Here is a 13,013-nt window from a genome sequence, read left to right as displayed (position 1 = left end):
AATTTCCAGTAAAATAATTATTACAACTTCAAGAAAACTCGTGTTTTTATAGCATAAATTAATTTTACAAGCTTTTATTCTGAAATAGCGGTATCATTATTCTTCCTTATAACGGTACAAGCCACCAGGAACCAGACGTCGAACAGCAAGTTTCACCAGCCCACATGTTTTGTTTTGACATCGTAAATGGAAGCGCGTGACCTCGAGGACCACACTCACGAAAAGTATTTTGTTTATTGTTTTGAGCGATACAAAGTGATTTTGAATAGAAACAGCGTGTTTCAAAATTATTTATGAGTGAACGTAATTATGAAAATAATTATTTAAACAACCCAAACCATTGCTTGAATGTCATAGAAAATGTAGTAGGAATCCTAGTACAGCACTGTAGTGAGTATTACAAATATTAGGCCTTCAAAACCTAGGCTAATTAATTGGGCTAGAATGGGCCCAAGCTAGACAGACGGCGCCTGATTTTCGCTGTGGCTCGCGATCTGAGCTTTTTGGGAGTAGGTTAACGACCGGTGTATAGACCGCACCCCAAACTTCGGGCGGTAAATTGCGTATAAAATTTGCGACTTATATAAGGGAATATACGGGTTATTGAGCAAAATCTTGTGTTTTTTCATGATTTTACGGGTGGACGGGAGAATTTGTATGAGGCTGGGCGGAAGGCCTTAAAAATAGCTTTAGGATGGGCGCAAGACGTCAAGACTGGGCGGCGCCACCCACCTCCGCCCTGCATAACGACATCCCTGCCGCAAGATGGTTACAGTTTATCCCTATATATTACCATAATTTATGAGTCTGTTTGAGCAACAATCAACAATCTTTAGCTTGCTTATTTTATACTTACAGGTTTCATCTTTTGAATGTCGTATGACATACCTGGAGTTCATCATTTTTTGGTTGCTGTCGATCTACTCACATACGACTGAAAACCCAAAGGTTTGGGAACAGGAGCAATTATCACCACCAGTGTTTATTGTCGGCACTCACAAAGATAAGCTACCAGGAAATGAAGAACAGAAAAATGAACTTGTGAGTAGACCACATTTTCAAAATTACTGAAGTGGGAACTTGCATATGTTTGAGTTGTTGTACAGCATTTGTCTGTTGCTCTAAAACTTATATCTTGTAGAGCAATGCATAAGAAAAATTTCTTGTTTTAGTAACGATTTTGTAGACTTATTAATGTTCTTTTTTCTTAAATTAACCCAGATGTGATAATATGAACCTTTACTGAGCATATATGGCAGAAATGGCACCGTTGGTTAAAATTGTGTGCGTTCTATGGCGGTCTTGTTTCCTGGTTTTATTGAAAGCTGATTTTCCTATAAAATACAAGTTATAGTACACTTTATTCTGGAAGAGATATTTTAGCTTTTAGCCTGTGTACAACATGTGTCATGGTGTACCAACTTAGATAAAACAAGGGGTGATTTTCTCTTCCCTCCAGGGTAACAATAATGACTTACATACACCAAAGCGAAGATATTTTTACAGTCCCTGAAACTTAATTAAGCCGCTCCACTAAGCTAGGCTGTTTTCTTATTGCTGGTAACTTAAATGGTAGGACCGGGCCTTTATTTGGAATCAACAAATGATTTAAATAGATTCACCGATACCTCTTTTGGTTGCGTTAATGATGAACCGTTATTAAGATGAAACATCCTAAACAGCCTGATGTGCATAGAAAAGCAATCCTTGGATTATGTAAAAATGCAGGTAATAAAATAATCAGTGGTAGAAGACTAGTGACCTCTGTGGGTACACAAATGTTTTAAATCCAGTTGCACACCAAGCACAATTAATTATATGCTCTGTGATATTAACTTGTTTAAACACATTTCTTTAAAGTATAGAAAGCCCTCAAAAGATTTATTAAATTTAACGGAACTTTATTTCTTTTGTATCTGCTAACAGAGGTCATAATCTCTGCAAAATTTAAATTCACCCTATTATATTAGAAATGAAAAATGTTAGCTCCAGACCTCCTAATTAGTGAGTTGCGTGCTAACAAATTTGAGCTACTCAGTGATACCTTACGCGTTTTATTGACTGTATCTCAGTAAGTATAGTATTGAGTTGGTTTTAGTGTCATTTTAAATAGCTCTATAACTTCAGTAATAAATGCTAACTCCTCAAATCAACCATAAAAATTTATAGATTATGAAGTTTAAAGTTAAATATAAAATATATTAATATATTTTTTCTTCTAAAGCCCCTGTCACACTGTAGCGAATAGAGTGAACGTATGCCGATGTTTATGGAAATTTTGGTTTACGTTCGCGTAGGTTGACATTTGTTTGCGACACGTTTGAAGTACGTTTTATCCGTTTGCTAGGGTTTGCAGAGGTACGGTGGGTTAAATTTTAAATTTTGGACATGTTCAAAATTTTGAACGTGTTACAATGTTGTGCTTAATACACTATGTATACGGGGAGCACTCGCTGTTTGAACGTTTGGCATGTTGGGTTGACGTTTTCTATCCGTTCGTTGTTCGTCCAAATACGTCAAACCCATCTGAAACTTGGCTATAGTGAATGTATAACGTATGCATAGTGTTCGTCTAACAAATCGGTAACGAATGACCAACGAATACATAAAGTATACCGAACTATATCAAATTTCACAAGGCGTCCATATAATGTGCTTGACGAACATTTGTTATGTAAGCTCAACATTTGTTGGGCGGACACTAATAATGCGCTGTCATTCATTAATATGGACGCTAGTTGTACAATCAGCATTAATTCCTTATTTGTTGGGTGTTCGTCTTATGCGTAAGGATGTTCATTTATTGCCAATAATTTGAGTGTTATTGAGCATGTCATTTTGAGTAAAGAAATCAGTATGCTAGAAATATACGTTAGCTCTATTCGCTACTATGTGACAGGGCCATTACATCATAATGCATCTAGAGCGCCCATCGCCAAACTTATAAGGAAGCTTACACATCATAATATCTCTAACATTATTTAAGAAGGTTCCCTATAAATTTGGTGATGGCTGCTCTAACCTGAGCAATTTTATACTGCATGGCATGCCCTTTCGAAATTCCACATTTTGTATATTAACACAGTACTATACCTGTATAGTAAATCACAACAGAAAATCTGTGAATCTTTGTATTGTTTTTATTTGCATGTTGGTGAAATTTTAAATAAAGTATACCATCAGAATGAATGAATAATTCTGATTATAATTTGCATTGAAACAACAATACGCAGGCAGTCCATGGTGCTATTTTCTTTTATGCTAGGATTAAAAATCTCTTTTGTTGAATAATTATGTACAATTTCACTGAGTGTTATGATCACCAGTGGCGCCAGCGAGGATGGGTTGGGGGAGGGGCAGGGTGGGCATTTTCCATCTGACTCCTCCGTTGGACCCCTCGTCGGCAAATATCTGGCACTCCCCTGGTCATGATGCTCCATTCATTAGTTTTTACGTAATCTTGCTAGAAGGTAGAAAGACAGCGGTGAAGACACAACATGTAAAACAACTACAACATAATATTTAAGCCTCATTTAATTAATAATGTTAGTATATAGCCATTTCAGCTGTGCTGATAATCAGGGCACACACCAGCTGTGGCACCAGAAATTTGCCAACAGAGGGTCAGAGCCAATTGCAGACAAAGTCTCGGTCGACGGCCTGGAATCAAAATCTCCCTTTTATGGTCCATAGGGAGAGTTTTTATGACTTAGTGTGGTTCAAATGTGGTTTTAGACCACAATATTAGGGATTGGCAGTCAAAACAATGTTATTTTGATTGTTATTTTGATAGGCAAATTATTACTTTTTACATTTTTGGTCAGACGACCTAGTCTTGCATTGGACGACAGAGGTGTCCGGGCCTGTCCGACGGGTGGGCAAATCCCCCCCCCCCCCAGCTGACGCCACCACTGACACACACATAGTATAGTGTTGTTCTTTTTTATGTACAGTACTGCTGGCTGGCATATTTGCATGCTGTATCATTTTCTTCCATCTCTATTCTGTTTTCCAGGCAAAAGAGAAGTTTGCAGTAATTAGGGAGGCATTAAGAGGAAAACTATACCGGGGCCATGTAGTGAAAAAGTACTATGCAATTGACAACAGCCTTAGGGCACCCCTGGATGAAGCTATTGTTAATCTAAGGGACCACATCACCAAGGTTACTAAGCTAGAGAAATACTTGGAGCACAGATTCCCCATAAAGTGGCTTCACTTTTGGCATGAGATTGAGCAGTTGGGCAAAAACCAAATTAACTTCGCAGAGGCAAGTACAGTATTAATTAATTATATAGTTGCCAGGTTAGTTATGCATCATGATATTTATATGAACTGGGAGGGTGCATTAGTAATGTGTAGATGTTAATTAATCTATTTGCAAATTATATAGGCCTATTAATGTTTATAAGCATTTCAATTTGTTTCACTTTTCTTTTTGTCTTTCCGCCCCTATTTTTTCCAGTGAGTTAGGGGCAGGTGGGGAGGGCAAACAAAAATTTTTTTGGCCATTTTTTTTTTTGGCCTTAGAGTATGTATCTTAGCAAAGCTTATGGTACAAAGTTGGTATGGTACACTTTATGTGATAAAAAATCTTCATTCGAATCCATTAGATTCCTTACAATTATATATTTATGTAAATTTGTCAATTTTAGGTAAAAGATCTAGCTGCGAATAGTGGTATCATCAAAAGAGAACTTGTGTTTGCTTCATTGCATTTATATCATGACCTTGGAAACATTGTCTATTATGGTAAACTTGATACACCAGAGAGCCTCCTCAATGATATAATCATACTGAATCCGCAGTGGTTGATATTGGTCTTCAGCAAAGTGTTTACAGTCAATGTTTCCTCTAACAAAGTATGAGCATTTTTATACATTATCTATTGTATTGTGTATTTAGAGCTAGTCAAAAATGTAGAAAATATGATTATATGTTATATTAAAATGTTTTTTTAATTATTGTTGTTATTACTAAATATTATTATATTTAGGAACATTAGTTTCATCTTTTTCAAAAAGCATTTCATTATATAAATTTATTTGATATGATTATAAACATTTCAATGGTCATTTCTCAAAACATGGTGAACTGGTACAATATATTTTGATTGCCGTAGCTGAGTGTATCATGAGACATTGATTATATTCTATTTTTTCATTCAAACTATTATTATTATTATTATTATTATTATTATTATTATTATTATTATTATCTGTATTAATTATTTATAATTCATAATTTACTTCAAAGTAGCATTCTGAGATAAATCAACTAATTAATCATAAATAATAAGCCATTTTCCCTACAACAAATGTTCAAACCTCTGACCTTAAGTTTTAGAAACCAATACACAACTGCTGTGCCAATATTATTATTAAATTAATATTATTATAAACAGTATCATCACTACCACGACCACCAGTACTACTCTGGTACAAATATAGTTTTCACAAAAATATATTTTGTTTGTTTACTAAGTATTCCCATTTCGAAAGTTCATTGGAAAGACTTGATGATCATGGAATCTTGGAAGAAAGGCTACTCAGACACATGTGGCATGAATTTCTCGACCTGTTTGAATTCTTGTTAAAGCTAATGCAGAAGTTTGACTTGCTGTGTTTGAATACTCAATCTCATGAGGTACAGATACATATTAATACATGTCAATTTCATATTTTATTTTTGATAAATGTACAGTTACTGTGCATATGGGACCGGCAAATTAAACCCCTCTTCCAAAATAATAACGGTACACAGCAGGGGAGGATTTAGGGGGGAGTTGGATCATTTGGGGGGGGGGAAGGTGGCCTGGCCCTCGTTCCCCCTTTTGGAAAGTGTAAAAGGGAAAAAAAAGAAAAAGAAAGAAGAAGAAAAAATTGATCGCCCAAAATGCCTCAGAGGTTATATTTGGTTGTCCAGAAAACATACATTTCGCAGGGGCATCAGCCCTACTTTTGGGCTCCCCCCCTCTCTCTTTCGGACATCTCTGGATCCAACCCAGCACAACTATAAAAGACTTTTCCATTCAGTTTAATGTATTTATTTTGGACTACACTTACACTGCTATCCAGGAACTAATGTCATTACTCTCATTGTATGCTTTGATTTAATGTTGTGTTTTAATGAACTTTTAATTGTATATTCTGTTAGATGCCAGCTGATGTTGTCCAATCAACCGAGGAAGGCATCCGGCTCTTTTATGTACCATCCCTGCTAAAGAAGCAAGATGATGAAACGGTGTGCAAAGATCAGCCGGTGGCATCTCAGTCAATGGTCATCCTGTACATTGACTTCGATGGGTTCCTACCTGAAGGCATATTCTACCGACTTGTTGTGAGGCTTGTGCAATGGTCACAGAATAGGAAAGATGCTACACGATGTATTATGTCCTTTATTCGAACACTGTATTTACCTTTCTTTGATGATTTATGTATATATATATATATATATTATATAATATAAAATTAAAACGGAAGAGTAGAGAAAGTCGGATCAGAATGACAAAATATACTAAGCATCCACTGGAAGAAATCCCAATATCTGCAGACGGATCCGTTTCGGCCTTCCAGGCCTCATCAGTGCAGCTAGGGTACAGACCCAAACAGAACGTTCGACCAGCTTAGGTAGGACCCAAACTAGTCCCACGACCACTAATGATTACAGAACCAAACCAAGGCAATATATATACACAGCCCAGGTGTCCTACGAAATTCTTAGGAGACAGTGCTATTCCGTGAATTTGTGAACAAGATCAGAGATCTAAAGACGCATCTCTACTGTGCATCAATGGCAGCCTGCTGGATCTCAATAGAGGTTCTTTAATAATACAGTATATACATTTTAAGGGTAGCTTGGGCCTGTAGCTAGGGTCTGTCAAATCAAAAACCAGCTCCAAAAAACCAGCCCTTCCAGGGCCGTCTATTCCACATTCCTGTCGCGCTATTTTTCTTTCATGTCATTTAACATCAACACTCACATTCTTCCTTGAGAGCGCTTTCAATCTATCCTTTTCTAAATTCTTTATTTTAACAGTTTATTTCCTCTCAACACATATGTCCAATCCCCTTCTTCTGTTTCCAACTTATCTTCTCCATATCTAAATTTTAAATGCTTACAATTATACCTATTTCGTTTTTCCACATTGTCCACCATCTTTGACCCATATGTTAATGTTATTAATGACTCCATACAACAGTGTTAATAAATTTCTTTTTTTTTTATTTTCTGTTCATTTTTTATGTTGCTTTCACCATTCCAATTCTTGATTTTATTTGCAAATCACATCTACCACCTTTGTTCGGTTATCATGTTTAAACAATTTATTTACATGTGTTAAGGAATGATTTATCTAAGCAAATTGTATTATAATTTTGTGACCCAGGTAACAATTAAGCTTACTACAGTTGAAAGTGGTAGTGATGAAGAAGATGAAGAGGATGATGTTGAACTTGACCCAGCCACTTGCAAGATGGTGAGTGTTGAATTATCTTAAGGACAATAACCACCCCGGCACGAAAACCACCCAAAATGGAATATACCATTGTTAAAGTAGGGTGCACTGTGGGGTGCACAATGTTGGGTGGGCTCGTTTTTAACTGGCTTTACAGTACAGTAGGTGGTTATTGTCTGGATGGTTTTTGTCTGCTTTCCCCATTTGGACACCAAATTTACCTCTTTTATATTTGATTTTGGTTGGTTAATACCCATTACTACTTGTTTGTTTATTAATATTTTAATGCAAATTTCAATCATTTACTGAATGTTAATATTTTTACTATTAAAAATGTGTGTATTTATATACTATTATTAAGTGTACAATTATTTAGCAAACCTACTATTTGCAACTTAAGAAAATCAGTTTGTGAATTAATGAGATGAAACAGATTTGAGGAGTAAAATTTATCCATACATTCACGTGTTTAAAACTAGGATTGTGCTCTTGTTTTTTAAAAATATTACATGATCTGTAAAGGAACTGTAAATCAATTAAAAAATTTAAACAGTACTCAAAAAGTTATAGGTTGATTATTAATAGAGTAATAATTATCTTTTTTATTGGTCGTTCTTTTTTGACTATTCTTAGATTGAGATCCAGTAGTTTGTTATCATTGTAAATCTTTACAATATCATTATGAATATAAAGATTAAAACAGAGTTTAAAAATGCTTGTATCTATTCCTGACATCTTCAATCCGGGCTTTGTGTCTTTACTAACATTAGTAACATTTTCGTGATGACTCATGTCTAATAAACAACAGTCCATCATTTTTTAAGGAGAGCGAGAGCGATCTCTCTTCTCCGCACTCCTGAACATGCTTTCAGGAGAGCAACTAATCATGCTCCTTAATTTACCAGGCAACTAAAACAAAAATTAATGACAAAAATTATATTTTGAAACTTTGTCCATAATCAAAATCTATCGAATTTTGCAACTAAAGCTACAATATATTCCAGTGTATAAAGCCACAAATTTTATACGTGATTTCCACCACGAAATTCAGGGTGCAGCCTATACACCGGTCATCAACCTGCTAATAAAAAACTCTAGATCGCGAACCGCAAAGGCAAAAATCGTCCGGTTAAACCCAGGCTATCCCAATTAATTAGCCTAGGTTTACTGGCCAAGTATTGTAATTACACTACAGTGCGACAAGGATTCCTACGACATTTAAGCAATGGTTTGGGTTGCTTAAATAAATATTTTCACATTACGTTCATTTATAAACAATGTTTCTAAAACATTGCACGTGTTTGAACCCACTTCGCTAAAAACATTATCAAACACTTTTTTCCTCGAAGTCACGTTTGTAGCTTCACGAACATCGTCACAAAACGCACATGGTTGTAAACTCGCTGCACAGCGTCTTGTTGCTGGAAGGCTAGTAAGGTTATAGGAAGAATGATACCGCTATGCAGTGTTCACTGTTATAATTTCAGAATAAAAACTTGTGAAAATATGTGTGCTATAAAACATAAGTTTTCTTTAAGTTGTAATACTTACTTTTATTGTAATTTAACTGTAAAATGGCATACGTTATCTGCCCATGCGTGAACTTTGTATCACATGGTTCTGGGTTCTGTTTACGTGTGTGTGATCAACATTGTTGCGTGATTTGCTAGAGTAGCAGGTCGTGAGCACTGAGTAGTAATAATGGCAAGTTAGACCTTGAATATTTTTTAGTCAATATTGGCTTTTATTATTGATTGAATTATAGATAAATAAATATGCTCACTATATTTTAGTATATTAAATTAATATTTAAATTTGAATAAAATGATTGTTAAAACCCACACGGTCGAATATTTAACGCAGAAAATATACAGATGTTTACGCGAAAAAATGTTGATTTTCCTAGGTAATACGTTGTTTTGATGAAAGTTTTCCTAGAGAATACAAGTATTACCAGTTGTTTGTTGTTTAATAATCGGCCGATAAAGTTGAACTTTCTTAATTTTTATGTTTGCAAATATAATGAATGTTTCAAAATAGATAAAAACTTTGGAAACAGTTTGGAGATTAAAATAGGTGTGGTTATACACAGGTGACGCCAAAAAAAATACGATATTCTGCGTCCTCCAGGTGCTGCTTCGAAAGGGTTTATTCTAAATGAGGCTCTGGAGTGAGAGGCAGGGGAGGATTTGCGGGGAGGAAGGGGAGGCCGGTTTTCCCTCGATTATTGATTGCCTGAAATGCCTCAGAAGTAATTTCAGTGCGTCTAGAAAACAAATTTTCCCGGGGCATACTGGATCCCCCTAGGGTAGTGTTGTCTCTCGATCGCCCGCCCGCCCCCCTAATTTGGACACCTGGATCCACTCCTGGGGGTGGGGGCATCTATTCAAAGCTGTGAAATTTTTAAGGAGAGCAATTGCTCTCCTTAGTAATTTGAGGAGAGCAATTTAGTGCTCTCCTGCGTTTTACATACATGATGGACTGAAACAATTTTTATTGTATTGTTAATTCAGTACCATTTAAGTAGCACTTTTAAGTTAATTGGACAAACAAACTTTTTGTGTAAAGGAAATGCTCCTAACTTAATGGTAACTAATGTTCCAAACTTTCCGGACATACTTTGCCTTTTGAATCATGTTTGCTAATACCTGTGCAACTAATACCCAATTTAACAGTGAAGTCCCACTTCGGTAAGTTGCAGTGTTCATAATTTTAACATCCCAAACCTTCCCTGTGTCTTATTGCTGGAGATTGGAAAGTAAAAACTCCTCACATAAATCATCATCACTGTTGTTATTTATCTATTTGTTTATATTGTTTATGGTGCTATGCAGTAACTTGCTTTGAATATTATTCACTACGACCGCCGGCATTCAACCCACGGCCCGCGGATCAACTCCTTCCTGCCAAAAATTTTCATCCAGCCCACATGACATTGCTAAAAAATATATCATTTTTCTGGCCGATTTTCTGTACTTATAGAAGCATGACCACCTACTCTGGCACTGTTAACAAGAGTATGGCCTTTTCTGAGTATCTCATTGTATCTAGTGGCGTAGACATGGGGAAGGGAGACTGATTCGGGATAATGAATTAAGTGGGGAAGCTGATATGGTGCGATGTCTAATCATTGGCGGCGGATCTAGGGGAGCAGACTCGAAGATGTATTTTATTGAAACACTGCTTTGAAATATATTTTTACAATCTGGAACTGCCATTTCCGGGAATCTAAGGGTGTCTGTTTTTAAAAGTTGCTCACCTCAGCACCAACCATGGTGGCACTGGGGTAAATGTAGACACCTTTGTTGGGTATTATCTCCTCATCAGGGAATTTCTGGCACTGGCATTGTTTCAAACTACTTAGTGCTTGAGTAGATTTTTGTGGTCAGAAAATTTTCTAGTGCTAGCGTCGGACAACCTGGGGTGCAAGTTTTTTTTTTTATCCCCACCCCATGCTACTGCATGACCCCCTCATTTTTACACAAAAAAAAATTATAGTTGGTGTTGAAAAACCAAACCTAATAAATAGGCCTACTGACGTACTAGGAAGACTTTTAGGCCCAGACACTGGCGGATTCAAAGGGGCCCAGCCGTTTTCATTCCCCACCCCTAAATTTTTCAAAATTATGAAAAATGGAGAAAAAAAGAAAATTATATTCAAATTTAAGTCTGAGCATAGCAAAATCGTAATCCTTCACTGTTTTGAAAAAAAAAAAATGTATAAGGTAGCTTGAAATAAGGTTCTTGTGTTTGTGTTTCAGGAGGATCTAAAATGATGCACGATAGTTTTCTGTTTAGATAGTTGTATTATTTTATTAATGAAATCAATAAACAATTCATCCCACATTTTTCAACGTCTTTAAAATTCTTTAAATGCAAAAACACATCTAATTCTGACTGCTTTACTACTGTATTCTTGATTCTGTACACAATAATCATCAAATAAAAAAAGCCTTTATGTTGCATTGTATCTACCAAGATCCAGACATTGTTTCCCACAGCATTGTTGTTTTGCAGTGTTTTTTACAGTAGTATTATGTATATTCAAATAAAGGTGCTTAGCACTGGGAACACAATAATGTATAAATAAAATCAAATAGATAATAATACAGTGCTCAAAAATATAGGAATATGAATGGAAAGTCAACAAACTTGAAGGCTCACATATAATGGAGCAAATTTTTAATTTACTTTACATAGTACCTTTTTAGATAGTAGCAGCTGGTAAATCATAGGAAATAATATTAAAATCAAATAATGTGTGTTAGTGTAAATTGTTTTATTTTATGATATTAAACTTACACAATTAGGAGCTAAAAAATACCCTTGTTATATATAAAGGTGCTATTATTGTGTGCAGGTGTACCTGGCCGATGAATCATCACAAACATTTGGTCAGATTATAATATAAAATGGTCGGTTGCCTGCTTATCTGTGTTTGGATTTTGGCTACATCAGTGATTTTCTACCCTTGGACTATGCCTGATTAAGTTAGTATTACGGTAGTAATAATTATGTGCCAATATCCACAAGTCAATCCAGTGGAAAATGCTATCTCACTTATCTATGCATGTTCAAAGATTCAAATCTCACAATAATTTTGTAACCATGTATTATGAGATAAATTACAGATTTGTCTATAACTTTATATTCGTAGCTGTGGAATCTCTTGGATGAGCACCTACAGTACCTAGGCCGCAACTGGATGAAACGCATTAGTTATGGCTTCTACATTCCTTGTCAATTTTGCAAGAACACAGACTGCCTCAAACTGGAGAGATTTATTGCAGCTAAAAAATGTGTTCAGTGTAATGAGACATATAAGGGGATGAGGATTAAACGAATTAAATACTTGTTTGGTGAATGCAGAACCAAGACAGGTATAATAGAATTTTGATGTATTTCTTGCATAATGTAGGTCTTTTAATTTTTAGTATTTTGTATTTTTGTGCTCTCTCCATGAGCTACATTTGATTTCCTTTTATTATTGTTGTTATAAAAAAAATTGAAAATAATAAAAATATAAAGCTTGGAAGATCATTAATCAATTATTGGGTAGGAAACAGGCTGCAACTGTGTGCAATATTTTAACAAATTCAAATACTGGTCGCAGAAGTATCAAGAACAAAGCCGATGCTTTTATTTCTTTTTTTGGGAGCGTCGATGAATTTATAAATCAAATTGCATTATGGAAACCATCACTCTGCCTTTTTAAGAGGAAATTATGTTTCAAACCTGTTCCTGAGGCGAGACTTTTTTTATACCTTGTTTGTATACCCGCCGATTGCAAATATTGATGATTTCAAAATAAAAATATAATTTTATTTTTGGCCAATTAGGGCACCCACCGCTACGAAAAAGTGGAAATTTTAGAAAAAAAATAACAGATTTTCTTTATTTTTTTATTTTTTATTATGCCCTCCACTGCCTTGAAACCTCCAAGGATAAGATATATTTCTTCTTAATTATATGAATTTGAAGCATTTAACCATCCTATTGTACATTGACCAATAAAATGTTATTTTTATTTTCTTCTCCGTCTAGATGATTTTGGCAAAAT

General features: G+C 35.3%; 1 protein-coding gene across 1 annotated transcript; it reads left to right on the top strand.

The window, feature by feature from the left end:
* Positions 1 to 824: 824 nt before the first annotated feature.
* Positions 825 to 12,333, top strand: LOC117113966 (the record flags this gene model as incomplete). The annotated part of the gene is made up of 7 exons (XM_033257470.1): positions 825 to 1,041; positions 4,016 to 4,267; positions 4,653 to 4,859; positions 5,482 to 5,643; positions 6,154 to 6,336; positions 7,385 to 7,474; positions 12,111 to 12,333. Coding segments are annotated over exons 1-7 (1,279 nt in total), but the record flags the coding sequence as incomplete, so codon positions are not given.
* Between the last annotated feature and the right edge of the window lie 680 nt (positions 12,334 to 13,013).

Source organism: Anneissia japonica, unplaced genomic scaffold, assembly GCF_011630105.1.
Source record: "Anneissia japonica isolate Jap-2015-1 unplaced genomic scaffold, ASM1163010v1 scaffold1581_len15850_cov121, whole genome shotgun sequence".
NCBI lineage: Eukaryota > Metazoa > Echinodermata > Crinoidea > Comatulida > Comatulidae > Anneissia > Anneissia japonica.
This window is presented reverse-complemented; position numbering and strand designations above follow the sequence as displayed.